Source organism: Culex quinquefasciatus, chromosome 3 (assembly GCF_015732765.1).
Source record: "Culex quinquefasciatus strain JHB chromosome 3, VPISU_Cqui_1.0_pri_paternal, whole genome shotgun sequence".
NCBI classification, from domain to species: Eukaryota; Metazoa; Arthropoda; class Insecta; order Diptera; family Culicidae; genus Culex; species Culex quinquefasciatus.
Window position 1 is genome coordinate 79,371,019 of NC_051863.1, and position 21,781 is coordinate 79,392,799.

The 21,781-nt window shown below is 37.3% G+C and overlaps 2 protein-coding genes across 7 annotated transcripts in view; one reads left to right on the forward strand and one right to left on the reverse strand.

Moving 5' to 3' along the window:
• The first annotated feature begins 18 nt into the window (after positions 1 to 18).
• LOC6035844 (galactosylgalactosylxylosylprotein 3-beta-glucuronosyltransferase I) lies at positions 19 to 5,965 on the forward strand. Its single transcript, XM_001845908.2, has 4 exons — positions 19 to 241; positions 379 to 646; positions 723 to 1,068; positions 4,983 to 5,965. Exons 2-4 carry the CDS (start codon positions 405 to 407, stop codon positions 5,355 to 5,357), a joined length of 963 nt encoding a protein of 320 aa, XP_001845960.1. The 5' UTR covers positions 19 to 241; positions 379 to 404; the 3' UTR covers positions 5,358 to 5,965.
• A 2,885-nt stretch (positions 5,966 to 8,850) lies between these two features.
• The window catches only part of LOC6035842 (fasciclin-2), a 104,307-nt gene continuing 91,376 nt past the window's right edge, over positions 8,851 to 21,781 (reverse strand). For 2 of the 6 annotated variants that reach the window (XM_038264396.1, XM_038264392.1), the window contains 3 exons: positions 18,817 to 19,021; positions 15,586 to 15,666; positions 8,851 to 10,609 (listed from right to left, as the gene is read on the reverse strand). In XM_038264396.1, coding sequence (XP_038120324.1) covers positions 10,480 to 10,609; positions 15,586 to 15,666; positions 18,817 to 19,021 — 416 coding nt within the window. In that variant the 3' untranslated portion in view covers positions 8,851 to 10,479. Of the gene's footprint in view, positions 10,610 to 15,585; positions 15,703 to 18,816; positions 19,022 to 21,781 lie in introns of all 6 variants that reach the window. The other 4 variants (XM_038264393.1, XM_038264391.1, XM_038264397.1 and 1 more) reach the window with 2 other exon arrangements.

The following is a 21,781-nucleotide window of genomic DNA, read 5'->3' on the forward strand; positions in this document are numbered from 1 at the left end:
TTTGACAGTATTGAAAGTCAAAACGAAAACGTAAACAACCGCAAGATTTGCCTTCGTGTGCAGCAAACTTAGAATTCCCCAACAAACAAGACCCTCGTCACCACATTCGTCACGTTAGCATAATCTCCAGCCCAGTCTCCAAGTCGTCGATTGCGCTTAGCTACAGAAGAAAGTCAATCGCGTCGCGTCTTCACTCGCGTATCGTTCGTTGCGCGTCTGAGTCAGTCAAGTGGTTGAAGATGTGAAAAATAACCTTCGAGCGAGATTCAACCTTTCCACACTAGCCCCCGTCCACGTAGATATTTTTGGCTGCTTTAGTTGTACCTTATTTTTTCACACGCACGCCGAAAACGGTATTAATTGGATCGATTTCAATAGACTAGTAATTAACATACGGATTAGCCATGAATCAGGAAATACGCATCAAGACGAAGCACTTTTACGCGGTGCTAGTGATATTGGGCTTTTTGTTGATCTATAGTTTAAGCTCGAATAATGGCTGTGATAGTGACGGACAGTCGTCGCCGAATTCTGAATTTGCGGCTGCCGGCGGACGAGAAGCATTCTTGCTAAACCAAAAGGGACCAACCATCTACGCCATAACGCCGACGTACGCGCGGCCCGTACAGAAAGCTGAACTAACCAGGTAGGAATGGATGACCTTGAAAGCAATTAGCCCGTGCCGCGTGGTTAACAAACTTATATACCTGCCCCCCTTTCAGACTATCCCAGGTCATTCGCCTCTCCCCGAACGTATTCTGGGTGTTAGTTGAAGATGCGGACCACGGCTCCGAACTGGTCGCGAACCTGCTCCGGCGGAGTGGCCTCGAGGAGCGAAGCGTTCAGTTGTTTGCGAAAACGCCCACCAATTTTAAGCTCCAGGGCAAAGATCCCAACTGGCTAAAGCCACGCGGCGTCGAGCAGCGCAACAAAGCACTGGACTGGGTACGTCGCGAGCTGGCGGCAAACGGTGGCCGTGAACGGCACAGTGTCGTCTACTTCATGGACGACGACAACACGTACAGCTCAGAGCTGTTCGGCGAAATGTCCAAGATCGAGCGGAACAAGGTAAATTGGTGGCTCAATTCAGTTGGAAATCTACGCTTGAATGAGTAAATCTAATCATAGAAGATGCGTAGTTTGAGTAATGATTTATGGTAGTTTGCAATCACGTCTGTTTAAATTCAAGAGTAGGTATTCAATTTATCTTTGTCAACCGACGTAGATAACTGAATTATCTTGCAATACGTATGTCGATACAGTGAAACCTTTTTTTACGCGATGCGTTACGTTTTTCCAATTTGTAGAATTCTCTGAAACGACGCAACATTTTTGTAATCCGCGTAACAAGAGGTTTCTCTAAAAATCTTGTCAAAAGTAAGTTTTTGGTGTTTCGCGATCAATGTATTTTATTATTTGGCTTTGAATAAACAAAACCAAATAGGGCAAATGCTCGTATGCTTGGCAGGTTAAACGCTCGCTTAAACTCCATCCAATTTGATGATTTTCACTATTTAAACAATTTATTTTGTAAAACTGTTGATAAAACTTGCTTGCTCACTTCCTATTGAGATCTTTATAACTCAGTTTCAGTTGAAAACGATTTTTTGTGCTGTTATTGAACGTCAAAGTGCTGATATGGCAACATTAGAGGCACGATGGAGTTAAATGCTGATCCTCTACATTTTGTTTAGCTGGCCATTAGTACTGGCTTACCATTCCGTAAAACATAGTCCGCAGTCCCGAATTTGACTTAAAAGATTTTGAAAGATTTTTTCTAAGCAACGTTCATCAGCATAGCACAATGTGGATGAAGCTAGAATGAGCCGATAAAGTGCTTTTTACAAGTTTAATGCATACCACTATAAAAGTAAAAGTATTTTGTTATCTGAAGGTATTTGAAGTGCTCACTTTAAAATTACCACTGTTGCAATATTGCGAGACGTTAAATACACGAGTGGACAAACTTCATTCCAGCGTCTTTGATTTTAAAACCGTGATCTTCTTGCTTGGCTTGAAACTATTTTTCGATATGCCCTCGATTGACTTGGGAATATAGGTTCATGTTGTTGTTAATTCATTTATTTCTGGCAGCTTTGACCTTCTTGGTCATTCGTTGCGCAAGGGAATATAGGAATACATATGAAAAATTACACAACTCGACATTTTTTGAAGTTGATGTCAGTAAACGCCTCAGTTTCGTCAAGGTATGATAGATTTGGGTTCCCTGAACACGCTCATACCAACAGAATTGAATTTTAGTGAATTCTCTACAAATAAATAAAATTGTAAATTTCAGTATAAATGCCAGGGCTGCGGAGTCAGGTCATATTTCAAGCGACTCCGACTCCGACTCCGACTCCGGCTTTCTGGGATTAGCCGACTCCGACTCCAACTCCGACTCCGGTTTTCAGATCCAATCGACTCCGACTCCGACTCCAACTCCGGCCCACCAACTCTAGCCGACTCCGACTCCGACTCCGACTCCAGCTTTCAAAAAATGGTTAACTCCGACTCCGACTCCAACTCCACATATTTTTGAATATTTCAAAAGTTAGTTTACTATTATTTCGAAAACATTGATAAATCGGATTATTTAAAAACTCTTTATGTGAAAAAAAGAGAAAAAAGTTTCTAGTTTTACAAGTTTTAGAAGTTTTTGAAACAGAAATAAAAAAACACCAGTTTTGAAGGAATTTTCAGAAGAACAGTTTGGTAAGTAAATTTGGATTTATTTACTTAACCTCAAATTTTTATTAAATTGATTCAAAGCTAAAATATTAAATTGTCATTTTTTATGATCATCAAAAGAAAGCTGGCCTTAATGATTGATTTAACAAATAATTTCAATTTGCTCACTTTTAAGTAGACATTTATAAGAAGCACAGTGACTATCATAGTCACCTTGTATGTATGAATAACAATTTTAAACAAAACTATTTTTTAAGCTTCATAGAAATTTTTAAGACGTTGATGAAGTTTATTATTACAAATCAATGTATCTAAAAAAGTCTTCGTGGTAAGAACGCTTTGGGGGTCCTTTTCAAATATCCGTGACCTAGAAAATAATTTACCTCGGAATTTTGGATTTATTTGAATTTTTAATTTTTTCATATACTTAAAAGGAGGTGCACGATACTTCTTGCATCTTCACCTAAAACGAAGCTTTATGAATGGTCGTGCGCCTCCATGAAAATATATGAAATAAAACTTAGAATTGGATAAAAAACAAAAATCTACAGGATAAATATTTTCTAGGTAACGGATATTTTTTTAATCTTGAAGTTATATCCTATCCTGAAATCTTGAGATTTGTTCAACGATAACTTGCAACAATATCAAAAAAGTTTGCCTAAGGATCAACATTCTCAGACACTTTTAATTTTTTGTACAAAGTTATAAACAAAATGCGCATGTTGAGTTCCAAGTAATAGATTGTTAGAATCGTTGAATATTTGTTGGAAGAGTTATCCTGTCAGTGAATTTTTTTTCGATTTCCATAAATAGTGATTATTATTTATATTTTTTATGTACCTCGTAACTTTTTTCCTGAACAATGCATTACTTAAAACCACCATGACATTCGCTATCGGGGTATAAGATGACTGTGTGTGTACTTTTTTCAGAAAGAACTAGATTAAATTTGGTCAAATTTGAGTTTAAATGGTAAATAAATATTGGCAAAAGGATGCAGTCAAAAATCAATTAAATATTTCTGACTACAAAACCAATATTTTTTATTTTGTGTTATGATGATACTACATACTTGGGTAAGAGCTGATTACCAGGTTATCATTTAGTGATCACTAAAAAAAATAAAAATGGCAACGTAGCGCATGCAACTTGAAAAAAAGAATAAAAATATAAGAAGTTTTGTGAATTAATCTGTTTTATGGCAAATACTAAAAAATAAAAAAAGAACAAAATTTTTGTTGAATTTAAGATAACTCCGACTCCGACTCCAACTCCGGGTAATCAGAAATTTTCGGCTCCGACTCCGACTCCGACTCCAGCTAATAAAATGTAGCCGACTCCGGCTCCGACTCCGACTCCAGCTGCTCGAGTTTTTACGACTCCGACTCCAGGCTTCCCAAAAAGACCCGACTCCACCGACTCCGGCTCCGACACCGACTCCGACTCCACAGCCCTGCTTAAATGTACGTAAACTATGTCCGGATCCATCATCCGACCCATCGTTGGTTAGTCAATTGAAAGGCCTTTCCAATGAGTCCAAAACATTGAAGATCTGGCAACCCTGTCTTGAGTTATGACCACTTAAGTGATATTTATGTACTTTTTTGAAGCCGGATCTCACCTAAATGAATGTAAACTATGTCCGGATCCATCATCTAACCCATCGTTGGTTAGTCAATTGAAAGGCCTTTAAAATGAGTCCAAAACATTGAAGATCTGGCAACCCTGTCTTGAGTTATGACCACGTAAGTGATATTTATGTACTTTTTTGAAGCCGGATCTCTCTTAAATGTATGTAAACTATGTCCGGATCCATCATCCGACCCATCGTTGGTTAGGTAATTGAAAGGCCTTTTCAATGAGTCAAAAACATTGAAGATCTGACAACCCTGTCTCGAGTTATGACCACATAAGTTATATTTATGTACTTTTTTAAAGCCGGATCTCACTTAAATGTACGTAAACTATGTCCGGATCCATCATCCGACCCATCGTTGGTTAGTCAATTGAAAGGCCTTTCCAATGAGTCCAAAACATTGAAGATCTGGCAACCCTCTCTCGAGTTATTACCAAATAAGTTATATCTGTGTTTTTTTCTGGAACTAAACAAAGCTGAAATGTGTGTCCAAACCACTCATATTACCCATTTTTGGTAAAAAGTGAGGAAGGCATCAACCACATAGGTGGATTAGGTTAGTTTTTAAAGTTACAGTTTAAAATCTCCGCTGTTTTTTTTTTGAAAAATATAAAATTATTGTATTGATAAAATACTTCTCTTATCGCTCTAGGTCGGCGTCTGGCCCGTCGGGCTCGTGGGTGGGCTAATGGTGGAGAAACCGGTGCTAAACCGGGACGGAATCGTGCTCGGGTTCAACAGTGCCTGGCGCCCGGAACGTCCCTTCCCGCTCGACATGGCCGGCTTCGCCATCAGTTCCGACTTGCTGCTGGACAACCCGCAGGCCCAGTTCAGCTACGAGGTCGAGCGTGGCTACCAGGAGAGTGAAATCCTGCGCCATTTGACGATCGTGCACGAGATGCAACCGCTGGCCAACAAGTGCACGGACGTGCTGGTGTGGCACACTCGCACCGAAAATCCTAAGCTAGACGCGGAAAAGCCGTTGGTGAAGGCGGGAAAACGATCGGACGCGGGGTTGGAGGTGTAAATGTGACCAATCGATGAAATTTTCTTCTTAGCGAGGCCTAACTAGAGTAGCAATACGATGTGATCCAAGATTTTTCTGCTTTCAAACGACTGCTTGATTCTATTCAAATGATGGAACAAATTTTAATCGATCAAATAAGATTCAGTATTACGAGATAACGTAACTATAAGAAGCATTTTAGAACCTGACGGTAGCTGAGAACAACTGCATACTTAATTATTCGGTCTTCCTAGTGTAGAAGGATTCATGATCATACCTTGGCAGCAGGTGCGACAGTAGCATTTAAATGTGTGTAAATAGTGTATTTATTATTCACGTTTCACTTGAAATTCGGTTAGGATTTTTGCTCAAACAACCATCACTTCAAGTTAGAGTAGAACTAGAGATAAACGTAAGAATTTGAAGAATTTCAACAAAAGTGCACAACATTATAAATGACTATGCAATGCACGATAGTGATAAGTTTAAACTATTTTCTCATCAACCTTCCTGCTTCAATCGAAGATACGGTAGAACAAATATAATGCCTTAAATTATATGAACTCGTAGCGATAGATTGATCAGACAAATATCCTTCTAAAGAACAAATAAAGTCTAAAATTAATAATTACAAAACATGTTTGATTGCTCCAAATCCTCCTATTCCTCTCTCTAATGTGCTAGTAGGGTTCATTAATAAACCACACTTTTATGGAAATCTTACCCCTCATGGACAATTTTACATGCAAAACAAATCTTTTGCCTTCCTCAATAAGTTAAGGCTGTGATCCTGCTCAAAAAATGAATATTTCATAATAACTTCGTAGACCCACTTTCATGAATACATATCGACTCAGATTCGAAAACTGAACTATGTGTATTAGGATTTTACAAAATTGTCGAATTTTACGGCATTTCAGGGAATGCTCACCTAGGTCCTACACTGCCCATAATTGAAAATTCGGCTATTATGCCAAATCAAGTATTCCGAGAAAAACGCGTTTAAGTGTTTGACACAAAATCTCCGTCAAGGTAATTTCCCATAAGAGTGGCAAATTAGCCGTTTGGTTTTTCGCATCGGCAGCCAAGTCTAGACACTATTTCAGTAAAATTCAAGTTCCAGAAGATGCGTTGGAACGTCCTCTACCACCTGGTGCTAATATCTCGTTTTTGCCAAAAGTGGATATTAGCCGTTTTTTCAATGGTGGGCAGTACAGTGTTTCTCAACCATTTTCGTTCCATTACACCCTTGACTTATTTTCAAGAGCTTCATTCCCCTCCCATGATTTTGAACTTGTTGGTATCAATTCATGACTATTACAATTTGATAAAATCTAATTAAATTTTCTTACCAAGAATAAACAAAACATTTAATACATAAGAAATTTTCTAGAGTTTTACAGAGCTCCATACACAAATTAATTATTCATGTTCCAATGATAATGTTTAATAGCAGGACAATTTAACAAAAAGAAACATTCCAGTTGAAAGAATGTATTTCCTTTAACATTTGATATTCAATACAGTATTTAGCAAAACTTTACAAAAAATCTCAATATACAATTCAATAAGAAACAAAACAATTTCTTTTCAATAATCTTTTTCAAAAACCCAAATAACATCCGGTGTTCTTTTTGGATTTAAAATATCGAGAATTATTACAAGCAAATCTGTTTTAATATTTTAAGAACCACTCATGTATTAAACCATGTTTTAACTTACAGAAGTGAAAGTGAAGCTTAAAAAAATGCCGTAAACTCGAATCAAACTTGTTAAAAACTGACAAAATTTACATAAATACATAAAACAAAATTTCATATTTAAAAAAATATTTAATTAACTAAAAAGTTTTCTATCACTCCTGAAAGTTTCATGAAGATATTTCATGAATAAACTAAGTTAGAGACGATTTAAACTACAAAATTTGCCTTGCGCAAAGCGGACTGTCAAACTTTCTAACCTTTTTTCGAAACACCGAGTTGATTTACGGGTGCCACGAAATCTGGAGATGTTATGGACCAAATTTGCTGAAATTTCAGGACTCTCAAGACATATCCCGTGTGCACGACGAAGCCCGAAAAATACAAAAATCGAAAACAGGCGTTTTTTTATATGATCGGCCTTTTTTAAAATCGGCCTTCGTCATGCACACGAGACTGTCTTCACATTTATTTTGTTAACAGATGAAAATGTATATTTCAATATCCTGAAAAAAGATTTAGAAAAAAGTTAAAATGTGTGCTCATACCAACCTCTGACATTAACCCGTAAAATCGTTTAATTCTGGTTTTTTGCCAGTTTTTTTTTGCATTTTTCAAAAACCGAGCTAAGGGAAATTCTCGTATGTATGGCAGGTTAAGCTTCTATTGCTCCTAACTCCATCCAATTTGCTGATATGGCAAAATAAGAGGCACGCTGGAATTAGATTTTGTTCTCCTAGTTCGTGTTCCAGAGAATAACTTTGCCGAAGAGTGCGAATAGATTCACCAACTATTGAATAGTACAAAATTTATAACTTCTCCGCTGAAAACACTTGCTGCTACGGCAGAAAAGATTCGTAGGCGTCGAGACGCTCACGCAACGAAGCAAGCTGATGGTTGTCAGAAGAGCTTGAAGAATAAGTTGAAGTTTTCAGCGGTGGAGTTATAAATTCTGTAACATTCTTAACAGTTGACAAAACTTTTCGCACTCTTCGGCAAAGTTGTTCCCTGGAACACGAACTATGGGGCTCAAAACTGAAAAATAAACCTGTTACCTGTTGTTACTCAGTTTTCTCAGCACTGACTGAACTCCTCTTATTGCTCTGTACGTCGCTATTGAATTGTTTGAAGTTTGATTAGTAGTTCAAAAGTTATGCATAAAAATGTGTTTTCGTATAAATCCGGATGATTTATAAATGGCCGGAAATCGTAACAAATATTGTTTCATAGATAACCAAAAGACCTTCCGAAAGAGTTCCAAATTTTGAAGATCTTGCAACGCTGTATCTTATAACCACTTAAGTGATATTATGTACTTTTTGAAACCAGATCTCACTTATCTGTTGGATCTGATGATCTGGCAACCCTGTCTCGTTTTTAACTGTCAACTAAATTGATAAAATATACTTTTTTCAAACCGATTTTTTTTTGATTTAGTTGGTTCCGTACCAATGACCATGTTGAGTGCTAAGATGTACATTTTTTATTTCCTGACCTTTTATATGACTCAAGTTTAGTTTAGTTTAGGAGTGAGGAAGACAACAACCACATAGGGGTTTTTTGAATGTTTTGTGAAAAGATATATGTTTTATTAAAGTGATCAAACATCATGAAAAATGTGTTGGAAAGAACCCTTGAGTCATTTCCAATCACTCGAATGGGTTTTAAGATGGCTCGTTCTGCACTCTGGAAAGGAAGCCAAAAAAGTGCATCACAAAAAATTTCGATGTCAGCATTTCATTGTTCAAGATTTGTGTACATGAATTTAGTTCGGAGCAAGAGCTGTGATATTCAACAAAAGGAGTCAACGACGATTGTATTTTCATTAAAAACGTATATTTTCAGCGTTCGTTACATTTTCCGGTGAATTTTGTATATGTTCAAAATAACATACAGCAATATGGTTTTCTGCTCGTTTGATTGAATGTCGAAGAAAAAAAAACTAACTAAAACCTAGTCTAATTTCTATAAGACACTTAAATTAATAGTACTTTTGCTTTCTAAAGATAAGATTTTTCTTCTTCGGATGAGATCTAATTAAACAAAAAACAAAACTTCCGCTGCAAACACTCCGAGCCGAGTGTACAGAAATAGTTAACTGAGTCATGACTAATGCGAATCGACCAATTGTTGTTGCAGACTGAAACTATGTAGCGCCAAGAGGATTGATGATTTAATGGCTTTTTGGAAATATATAAATACTTTGGTTGGTCACACCTGTCTGAGAGGCTCGATACTCGAGACGCATCTCCAAGTAAAGTACACACAAGTTGATGATTTCAGGTAAAATATGAATACATTTATGGCAGACTGTTACGACAACAGACGACGGATTATTGTTGGCTTTCTGCTTTCCTTCTGATGACTTTTGGCTTTTTTCGATTCTCATTCCTTCTATGGTTTGCTGGTAATCGACTGGTTTCCACTTAAATGACTGCTATTTTGTTTAAATTACTGAATTATACACTGATTCTCGTCTCTCCCTCTCTTTCACCCATTTTGCGACCATCGCTCCCGATGAATGATGATTGATTTTCGCCTAAACTACAATAAGTTCACAGAAGCTCAACGAAAAAAAGTTGTGTTTAGATCTAGTTTTTTTTTCTTTATAATAGTAAAGTTTAAGCTATGTTCCGAACGGGTTGTTAATGTGGCGACAAACATTTTGTTAGGGTATGTTGCGTTTTCTTTACTCTTCTCTTGTTTGGTACGAAGCACACGTTTTGGTAGGTATTTGTAGTATTGTTGCGTAAAGGCAGAAGCAAATAGATAGTTTAAACATTTGTTCTTTAATATTTCCTCTGGTTTGTTCGATTTTCTCTTGTTCAGTGCGATTGAAATCAGTATAATCTTTCTTTCTGCTACCAATTTGGAACAGTACGCTTCATTTTGAGCACGTCGGAACTTTGTAGCTATTCTTGTCAAGCAGAAGCACACAGTTTAGCATCCTTGGGTAATGTAATTGGTATAAAACAGCTAAATTAATCGAATATTCTCTGTGAATATTGTTATAAATGGTTGTACATCTTCCAATAAAACAGTCATAGTGTGTTAGACGTAGCAATCAAGAAGTTTATCGATATAGGATGAAAAATGATTACTCTCGGATGATACGATGCTTCCAAAATGAAAACGGCACTTTCGCTCGGAACGGACCTGTATTTTGGTAAATTCTTAGAGCGAACTCTATCCCAATCCGGAAAGTACATTCTTAAAAAGAACAGTAATTTCGACTTATCACTATAGTAGACGCACTAAATGTACATTCAATCTCGTCCGGTAGACACTCTGACCACGACCTCCTACATCAGTCAGCAAATCTCTCAGTTCCAGCGGACCTTCCGGTAGCAAGTGTCCCGTCGTCCCGTCACCACATTCACGCTCACCTCGACCACTCGTACGCACGATTCTTTGGGGGAAGGGATCCCAACTGGGATGTCAAATTACACGGCGGAGTTTTTCCCGATAATCTCGCCACTTCGAATCTGGACGCCTCTGCCGTCGAACTCGACCGAGGAACTCTTGAGGACATCGCCATCGGGGCCATTGTTGAGCGGTTGCTTTTCATCCTCCCTGTGGATTACGGTGAGATTAATTGTAGCTTTGAAGTGCTAGACAGGTAAGATTAAACCCCAAACAGATGCAATGAAATGAGAACGAAAGCGCGCTACATGCACTACAATGGCTATGAATGAATGGAAATGGAAGTGATTGGGTGTTTGATGATGAATTGTTTTTGTTTTGAATATTGTTCGTGTTGGAAAGATGAATTAATTCATAGCTTGAATTGTTTATTTATTTTTATCAAAACCCTTCTTCAGCAAGTAATTTTTACAAAAACCTAATATATTTCTTGTTCTTTCGTACTTAAATCAAAATTGCATTCATCGACTACAAGTTACCCAACGCATTCGCAGAAATCTACCCAACATGAGTAATCGCGCCAGCGAAATGGCACATCCCAACTGTAATTAAATTCTCAGTTTCAACACTCTCAACACTAAATCAAATATTTATCTTCATGCAAATTCGAAACAGGATCATACTTCCTGCCTGCAAGCTCTCTACAGCACTCGGAAACGTTCATGCAAATACAAACTCTCTAAATTCATTTGTGCACTATTTCGCGCTGTTTTTCGACATGCTAAACCTGGGTTGATAATTAAAAGCCAAGAAAAAAAATGGATGCTAATAACACGGTGCACGTCGAAAAGGAGCCAATTTTGAGCCAGAGATGTTTGCTCTACAGTTGTACAACAAGTGGAGGCACTTGCTACTAATATCCGCTTGGTAGAGTGATTTTTTCTGCGAAAAGGCAACTTGTACGCCTTCTGAAGCTTGGTTTGCTACAGTCGCTGCCATGAAAAATCACTCCCATAAAAAATTTTAATCTTGAGTTGAAATCATTATATCATTGTTTTGAACCAATTGCTCTGAAATAAAAAAAATCAAGTTTAAAATTATAATCTTATTGGTTCAAAAAATGTTCATACTAGTAGAATGTTATTTGAACGATATTAAAATATGTGTGTTAATCAAATCTTAAGACCTCTTTTATTAATTGTCAATCATTTTCTAGAATATAAAGCTAGAAAAACATTAATCCTTCATCTATTTTGCTTTTTTAAATTAAAAAAAAAATCAAAATCAAACCTTAAGTACGCTTGCCTAAAAAATAATTTTACCAGTCAAATAAGAGTAAGTTCAATTAATACATTTGTATTAACCTTCCCTTGGTATTGAAAAAATCACACATAAGGTATTCAGGTCCTTTTCGACCCCAAACATTAAAAAATCGTCAAAAATCCAGTTCCGATTCCGGTTCTTATGGTTACAAATGAAAGCTTAGAACGTCCTCTTTCCGAAACCGATCTGGAAAACCGGAGTTGATCACTGTGGCCACCGCGAATCGGCTACAACCGAAAAAAGACCTCTTTGAGAACCCAACTTTGACGACCTGTATCTCCGGCAAATTTCATCCAATCAGGATGCTCCAGATTGCATTCCTGTACTTTGACCACAAATATTAATATCAGGGCCAGGTGATATTCCGGTTCCGGAAATCCGGAACATCCGAAAAGTTCACGTTTTACTGTTTTTCACTGTATGTGATACCAATACTCTCATGATAGTTGAAATTGATCCATAAAACTTACTAAAAATACAATATACGTTTGCCACAACCACTCTGGTTCCCGGGTACCCGATGTACGGCCAACTTGATTTTTTTTGTTGAAATCCCACCATGTTGCATATCAAACTTCATGAAATTGAAAGATAAATATGTCCATCTTCGATAATACCGTTGTTCGCTTAGCCATCCTGGCCAATCTAGAACCGGTTACCGGTGACCCCTTTTTGGACACTTCCGGAATATGAGAGAAACTCTATCAACCGACATGGAACTGAAAGATATGACAATCTACGGTCATGCCATTGCACAGTCCCAGTCACGACGTTCTAGCAGGATTCTAGCAGAGTTCTCACAGAGCTGGATATTCTTACAGCATTCTAGCAGAAATGTTCCACCGTTCTAGCAGGATTCTGGCAGAACCAGCTCTGCTAGAATATTTCGTGACTGGGGTGGTCCAGATCGCAAAATTAGGTGGAAAATGGATTTTCCGTAAAAGATGAAGTTTTAGAGAAAAGTGGTCTTCGGGCACTTTTAGAGCTCTAAAAAACAAACATTTTTATTCTTAACAAGTCAATTTGGACTTATGGTTCAAAAGTAACAGCGATTTTAAAGTAAAAAAGATGCAAATTTAAAACTTAAATATCTCGAAAAGGCGCAAGCCAAATTTTAAGCGCCAGGTTGCATTTGAAAGATTTTTGGTCATATGTTGGGTTTAAATGATAATTTTACATGGAAACCCAAAATATGAACAAAAAGCGATTTTTCGACATTTTGGGTCAATTCTGAGGACAGATTCAGATTCAGGGGCCAAAATTACATCGAAAGAATCTATTTGGACAATTTTCGAAATTCTTTAGGGTGGTTCCATAAGGTTTTCCCTTGAAAATTAGACTTTTTCAAATGGCGATATCTCGAGTTTAAAGAAAAACACCCTGAGATTTTTACAGCGTTTGTAGTGCTGGATCTCCTCTTTCAAATGAAACCTGGCGCTCGAAATTTGGCTTGCGCCTTTTCGAGATATTTATGTTTTAAATTTGCATCTTTTTACCTTCAAATCGCTGTAACTTTTGACCCTTAAGTCCAAATTGACTTGTCAAGAAATAAAAATGTTTGTTTTTAGAGCTCTAAAAGTTCTCTGAATAACACTTTTTTCTAAAACTTAACCCTGAATTGCCACATTCAAAAAACTGATTTTTGAAGGTTTGCTCAGATGCTTTCTATAAATTTGGTCGTAAAAGGCGTAGATTACGAGATAAAATTCAGGTGTCTTCGATAAAGTTGCATGGATTGGCAAGCCCAACAACTTTTTACAAGACAAAAAAAATCCCAAAAATATTCCTGAAATGTTAGACTTTCAAAATCACTTTAATAGTGAACCACCCTTATTTCCAACCAAACCAAAAGTTGCCCCTTTCCATATGCAACAACTCTTCTGAAGACACCAAAGCTCCAAAACTTCATCATTTTACGGAAAATTCATTTTCCACCTAATTTTGCGATCTGGACCACTGTGCATTGTTCGCTGACCCATTCTGACCAATCTGGAACCGGTTACCGGTGGCCCCTTGGGGACACTTTCCCTATCCCCTATCCCTAAACCCTATCATCCGACATATCAAACTTCATGAAATTGAAAGATTTGTCAATATACGATCATGCCGTTGTTCCACGTTACCCGGAAGTGGCCACTAACACTCCAGAGTGGTTCTGGCATTCGTGTATTTGTTTTTAGTAAGTTTTATGGATCAATTCCAACTATCATGAGAGTATTGGTATCACATATAGTGAAAAACAGAAAACATGAACTTTTCGGATGTTCCGGATTCCCAGAACCGATAGGTCACCTGGCCCTGATATTAATATTTGTGGTCAAAGTACAGGTAAATACCTGTCAAATGCAACCCGGAGCATCCTGATTGGATGAAATTTACCGGAGATACAGGTCGTCAAAGTTAGGGTCTCAAAAAAGTCTTTTTTCGGTTGTAGCCGATTCCCGGTGGCCGGTTTTCCAGATAGGTGTCGGAAAGAGGACGTTCTAAGCTTTCATTTGTGACCAAAAGAACCGAAATCGGTCAAAAACTGGATTTTTGAAGTATAGCGACCCCAATACCATTAAAGTAACCTTTGTCATGGATGTTCCCCTAAGAGTCGTCCGAGGTTTATTTGTTTTGTGAAATGAATATTTATACTATAAATTTAATGTCAAAAAATTTCAAGGCTCTAGCATGTATACAGCAAAAGTTATGGCAATTTAATTTTCAAAAAAGCTGAAAAGGACCCCAGTACCGTAGGAATGCAAATTTAAATTGGAAAAAGGACTAAAAAATAGCGAAAGCCTGCAATAGCATGCAGGATCAAAATCTATGTTGGATTTGATGCATTGAAATGGTTATTTTGTTGTGGAATGTTTTGTTTGTTATTTCATTTTGTTTGTAACCTGTTCAAAATTTTCACAAGAAATCAGGAGGTCTAAAAATTATTACCAAATGAAAAGAAGGCTTTTAGTTTTTGTAAAAAAATTAATAACAGTAATAATGAATAAAGCATATCGTGACACTTGTTTTGAAATCAGTCTTGAAATTAAAAAAAAAGAAGTTATGACTTTGAAAATGAATTATTTTTTATTTTTAAAAATTTGGAATATCTCTTCTTATTATATCGTCTTGGATCTTCTAGCATTGATTCTGGGATAATTTCAATTAAGAAAGCTAAGATCTGGTAAATTGGCTTGGGAAACTTTTTTGAAGATCAAATGTTGGTGAAATATGGATTTTGATTTCATTTCCATAAAAAAAACTTGACGATTTGGGCATTGTGCATTATATTTCATCGATTTTCTGCGACTTTTCTGAAGAAACCCCGAAAAATGTCGGGAAAAAACCTTCTTTCTTGGTGCCAAATACCAGACATGCTGTTATTATCTTAAGTCGTTCTATGAAACACACCGTGTATACACCAGAACATTTGTCCTTCAAACATTGGTTTAAAAAAATCATAATGTTAGAGAACTTTAAATACTGAAATTGAAGATTTATACATTTTAGGCTTTTACTAATTTTAGTTTTTGAGAAAAAAAGAAGTGAAATTTAAGGAAAAATGTTTCATGAAGTTATCAGAAGCTGTAAGGTACTTTTTTTTAATATAACAACATCCCCAAACTGGGTGGCATTGACTGTTTCTCCGCTTCGCAGTCAAGTGGGCTTTTGCAAAAGGGTAAAACCGGGAAAATTCCGCTTGGTTTTTCAAAAGCACGGGGACCGGCGACGCCTAATAATAGTGGTGGGAAGCAAATCTAGCAAAATACAACAACAATATCAACACAAACGCAAAACGAGGGGTTGGGGTTGCAGCAGCAGGAAAAAAAAGCTTTTGGACTTGCAGGAGAGAGACAGAGAGAGAGAGTGTGTATCCTTACATCGGCGTGGTCACACCAAGCTTTACGATCGGTGGGGGCAGCGGCAGTGGCGAGGGGGGACGCTCCTTGATGAGGCTGCCACTGCAATAGGGTAGCGGAAAACGCCAACCGTATAGACTGGATTGTGGTTATAATGTAGCGATTGTGGTTCAGAATTTTTGCGTTTTTTGTTGTTTCATTTATTTTTAGGGTTTGGAGTTGTGCGGTTTGAGGTGTAGAGAATGTTTCGTTTGTTTTTGGGTGATTTTCGGGGTTTATTTTTGATTAATTCGAAAGGAACAAAACGAGGAAGAGGGGATGAGAAAACAACGATTACGATGATGGAGTATACAGTGTACAGAGAGCGATGGAATTTGGTTGAGTATTGTTCTACAGAAATTATGAGCGTCGAAAAGTGAGTTAGTTGCAGAGACTATGGTGGGTAGTAGGTATATAGAAAGCTAAATCCAACCCTTGCCGGTTAGTAACAGTGCACACGTTTTTTTTTTATTCCATTTTTGCGAATGCAGAGAAAAAAAACTTCACGAAGCTTGTTAAACTATGAGGCAAGTTTTAATTACATTATCTGCTTATGGTTGAACTCGTTTCTATATACCCTCGACTGGGAGGATAAAAGACCATTTTTGCTTTGTAGCCGCCGCGTTGCGCATTTTACTCCCCCGAGAGTGGAGTTAATCCTCGTAAAAATAGTTTGCTGTTTGAAGCAAGGAAATTGCATTGCTGGAAATAATTAATTTCTATGAGCATTTCCTTTGTTGGTCGTTGCTCACTCGAAACAGAAAGCTAGTTGGGTATGAAAATCTCTCCAAGGTTTCCTTTTATCTGGAGCATTGTTGAGGAAGTTTAAAGCAATTGCGACATACAAACTTTGACGCAATTTTGAATTAGGTATGTTAAGTTGCTTTTTAAAACCATCCAAGAAAATTAAAATTGATGAGCGAGTAAATTACTTATGCATTTCTTTTTAATTGTTTTCACAAAATTCACAGTAATTTTTTATATTTTTGGCTTTATTTGGGAATCGCCCTTCAACCAAAGATGTGGTGCAAATATTTTCGTAAATTGAAAACTACTATCCATTACTCAATACTTGGAAGACAATATTTTTCAACAAAGTTAATCTTTTTGCCTTCCTCATCTTACTGAGGAAAGGCTATAAAATCACTCGAAAAATGAACTTCTTAATTCGACCTCGTAGACCTACCTTCACGTATACCTATCGACTCAGAATCAAATTCAGAGCAAATGTCTGTGCGTGTGTATGTCTGTAAGTCCGTGCACCAAAAAAAAATGCACTCGATTATCTCCGGACTGGCTGAACCGATTTGGGCCATTCTGGTCTCATTCGATCCGTCTTAGGGTCCCACAAGACCTATATTAACTATTATGAAGTTTTGTTAAGTATTTCAAAAGTTATGCTAAAAAAACGATTCTGGCTAAAGTTTGAAAGATTGTAAAAAGAGTGGTTTTTGTAAGAAAACCCGTTTGATCATACATTTTTAGGAAGGTATTTGAAAGACCTTTCTAATGAGCCGAAAACATTGAAGATCTGATAACCCTATCAAAAGTTATGAGCACTTTAGTGTCATTTGTACACATTTTAGAGGCCGGATCTCAAATATGTTGATGAAAAAGTTGTCCGGATCTATCCGGAGATCTGGCTCCCGGGATCTTGTTGATTTGAAACTCCCGGGAAAAATGAACAGATATATTTTTTTTACTGCCTTAAGGCTTAAAAAACTTTAAAGTAATATAACTACTGAAAGTGAACAATTTTCATGAAACAGCCCCGTAGGTGTTGTTCTAATATTACGTCCAATGATTTTTGGGATTCTAGACCCCATACTCCATGTAGATATGTTGTAAGAAGTAAAATTTAGATAAAATTTGTAGGTTTGACATTCTTACTACAGAAACAAATATGTACATAATTGTGAGGAAGGCACCAACCACCATCGGTGGATTAAGTAACGTTTTTTATCAGCAAACTGTCTATTTGTTCATGCCTAAATGGGCCCTGAAATATTTATAAAAACTAACTTAATCCACCTATGTGGTTGGAGCCTTCCTCACTTATTGCCAACAATGACTGATATGATGGAATTGTACAAAAATTTCATCTATTGTTTAGATCCGGAATAAAAAAGTACATAAATATCACTTAAATCGTCATAACTCGAGACAGGGTTGCCAGATCTTCAATTTTGTGGACTCGTTGGAAAGGTCTCTAGGTTATCTAACCAACGATGGGTGGGATGGTGGATCCAGACATAGTTTACATACATTTAAGTGAGATGCGGCTTCAAAAAAGTACATAAATGTCACTTGAGTGGCCATATCTCGAGACGGGCTTGCCAGATCTTCAATGTTTTGAACTCGTTGGAAAGGTCTTTTGATAACCTAACCAACGATGGGTCGGATGATGGACCCGGACATAGTTTACATACGTTTAAGTGAGATCCGGATATATGTGAAAACACATTTTTATACATAACTTTTGAATTACTTATTGAAACTTCAATCTGTATAAAACTCGATCTATGGGACCCTAAACCAAGTCGAATGCAACAGGTTCGGGTCAAATCGGTTCAGCCAGTGCCGAGAAACATGAGCTAGTTTGTTGGTCACATACACACCCACATACACACACACATACACACACACATACACACACACATACACACACACACATACACACACAGACATTTGTTCAGTTTTCGATTCTGAGTCGATATGTATACATGAAGGTGGGTCTACGACGTTTTTATACAAAGTTCCTTTTTAGAGCAGGATTATAGCCTTACCTCTGTGAGGAAGGCAAAATATAAAGCAAACAACTAATTCGGTGATTGACGTGAACATTTTTTTGTCGTTTTCAATAGCTAAAATGTTTAAACCTCTTGGTCGATAGGTTCACCGGCACGAATTTTGTTCAAATATTAGCCATCGGCCTATTACAATTCCATAACCCCATTTCTATCACAATGAGGAAGACTTGCAAATCACCAACTGTCCTCAATAGTCTGCTTTCTTGGAGTGAATTGATCACCAGTGATTAATTTTACCCTCCTCAACATCCTCAGCAACTAATTCAATCCAGGTCAGCTAACGACGGCACCGCAGAATGGTCTTTTGTCCTGCTCCCTTCCGTTTAAATTAACGATCTTTTTTCTTTTCTCGACAAAACAAGATGAAGAAAGCAAATAGAAAAGCAAAGAAAAACCGACTTACCTTCCGAGCTTTTCCTCGTCGCCCATCAGGTCCGAGGGGGACCGCTTCGTCCGGCGGCACATCATCGCCAGCAGGCCCAGGTTTCCAATCAGGCAGCACAGGATGTCGATGACCAGCAGCAGCAGCAGGACGCACCCGACGACGATCCCGATGACGGCCGCCGACGAGAGGGCCCGATCGTCCACCCGCAGGACCACGTCGATTCCTGGTGGAGGGATGACACGTGGATTTTTGGGAAGAAAAGAGGGAAAAAGTACGGAATTGAGAAAAAAAGTGTCATTAGTTTGCTGGAACGAAACAGGTCGCCACTATTTATTTTGACAAATTAAATCTAGGAAATTAAACAGAAATTTGGTCTAAATTGCCAAAAACGACGAGGGTAGAAAAGGAGAAACGAAAAATTAATTACTAAGTTATAATTAAATGTGCAGTGGAAAACAGAGAGAAAAATAATCCTTCTCCAAGAGTATAGTGAGCAAGTGTCAGGAACAGTTCTACACATCGAAATGGGATTTTGTGCGAAGGAAAAAAAGAGAGTTATCATGCCCAGAAGTGGATGAGTTTGTGTGTTTGTGCTAAAAGCTTTGCTACCGCAGTTTCCGTCCAACGCGCGGAGGGGTTATCAATAGTGAAACTTGAAATTAAATAAATAACTTTTGTAATTGTACTAATTTTGTGCAGCGTTGCAACCGACGGTCCAAAAAGAGAAATATTTCTCCACCAACCCAAGAACCGGAAGGGCCAAAGGTGCTCTGTCACTACATCCGGGCGCTCGCTCGCTCTGCACTAACTTGTCCTCTCGGCGTTGGTTGTTGGGCCAGATTTCACCGGGGGTTGTGGTCACACCACCAAACGGCACCACCAACAGAGCAGCAGATAGGTTACAGCCCGCGGGAGTGTTTCGACCTTTGCTCTCGGTGGTTGGTTCGCCACAAAGAGGCGGAACAGCGGAAGTGGAACTTTTGCATTTACACTTCCCGTTTATCGCGCCCGGTTTGCGAGCGGTGCTTTCAAAGTTTTGCCCAGCACCGCCGCCAGGAGGTTCTGCGAGAGTTTCCCTTTTGGTGTGCTTTTGCGTTGGACCGTCGAGTAGGGTTGATTTGAGAATTACTAAAATGATCTGGCAGAAATGCTACTCTATTGTTAGTGTTAGATCGAATTAGTTATTTTCTTGTTACTTCTATTTGCAAAGAATGAACTCTTGAGAAAACGGTAGAGTTAAATATATTTCTTACAACCAATTTTCCTTGTTCTTCAACAAAAAAATCCTATTTAAATAAATCACGTTATGGATAGATCCTATCACCATATTTTTATGTTTCTTAAACCACTATAAATCAGTAAATTACACTGACCTACAAAAAAATACAAAAATGACTGCACAATCTCAACTCGAGGGAAAGCATACACGTTGGGGTCCCCAGAGACTTTGAAATGTTCAAAAATATTTAGACAGGGTCGAATGATGTTTCTCCAAATTCATTTTTGAAGCATAATCAAATTTACAATCGAAAAGTACTTTTTTGATATTTTTAAAAAATAGTTCTTGGAAGAATAGCACATCTGAAAAAATATTTTTAAAAGGCTGAGATAGTTTTCTACAATTTTCTTTCTGATACTTTGAAATTCGGCAAACATTTCAAAAAGCATCATGTACAAACCTTTCGTTTTGAGAAAAACGCATTTGAATGTTGAGCATCAATTTTCAATTCCTATTGTAATATAAAAGCAAAAGAAGATGTTTTGATGATAACAAACGATGGAAAACGTTGTTTTTATTGAATCTTGATCATCCATATTCAATAAAACATTATTTCCGTGATAATATTTCGAAAAAAACATAACTTCTTTTGAAATCACCAACGTCCTTATCACCCTGCTGTCATTGGAGGGAAAGCTCAGTTATGATCCGTTTTTCTTCGGCAAATGTACATGGCGACTTTTTCCTGATGCTTTTTGTTCGCCACGAGGTTCATGTAGTGTTTTATTTGACAAGTTGACAGGGCTTTATAAACAGGCACTGCTGATGCCAAATATTTTGTTTATGTTACTTTATTTAAAATCATTATTAAACAGACTTTACTGAAGTATTTTTGCTCATTTTTGGTGGAGAGGTAGCTTATTAGGATTACTTTCAGAATATGCAATAACCCAGAAAATGTCAAAATGTACATTATGCCTTTTGAAATGTTGCCATCGAACTAGTTTCTGAGATACGATCTCACAAAGAACTCGAATCGAAGAAAATGACTGTTACCTAATTAGGCTAATTAGCTTGTAAGTTCCAACTGACGAAATCTTGGAAACTAATTGAGAGCTATTTAGGTCATACAAACGCTAAAGCTTCCATCTAGATAGGAACCTCTCGATATGACTTCGATGAGAAAAAAAAAACAATCAAATAAACAACCTTAACTTAATTTAAAGGTTATCGAATTTTTCAAAACACTTTATAGGTATGAAAGATTGATTTAAAATTTAAGGTAATTCACTTATCAGAATAACCAGCCACAACAAATATTGGGTTATTCTTATGCCAAATCAACTGGACTTTTAGAAAAAATACTTTCACAATCACACGATTGAGTTTTCCCAAACAGGTCAAAATCATAAAACTTTTCCAAAAAACTTTTTCGTAAATTCTAACAACTCATGACAAATACATGAAAACCCCTTATGTCTATACATCAAAATGATTGTTTAGTTTTTTCTACAACTTTGTAGAACAATGTTGTCCTAATTGAAAAAAATACCAAAAAGTTCATTAAATTTCCCATTAAATGTCTCATGTCACTCGATTTTTTTTTAATTTCATTAATAAAAAATGGCAACGATTACAAAACTATTTTTTAACTTTGTTTTGATGAAAAATAAGTTTTATCGGATTTTTGAGTAGGCCATCAAATCGATCGTCCAAATTTACACTAAAGTCCCTTTTGACACCAAATATCTATATCTTCCCGGT

What these genes read in the sequence shown, in the direction of transcription:
- LOC6035844 (XM_001845908.2), top strand. Translation starts at nt 405, where the DNA reads ATGAATCAGGAAATACGCATCAAGACGAAGCACTTTTACGCGGTGCTA. An exon ending in CAGAAAGCTGAACTAACCAG is followed by an intron (nt 647 to 722) that starts GTAGGAATGGAT and finishes CCCCCCTTTCAG; the next exon opens with ACTATCCCAGGTCATTCGCC. An exon ending in CCAAGATCGAGCGGAACAAG is followed by an intron (nt 1,069 to 4,982) that starts GTAAATTGGTGG and finishes TTATCGCTCTAG; the next exon opens with GTCGGCGTCTGGCCCGTCGG.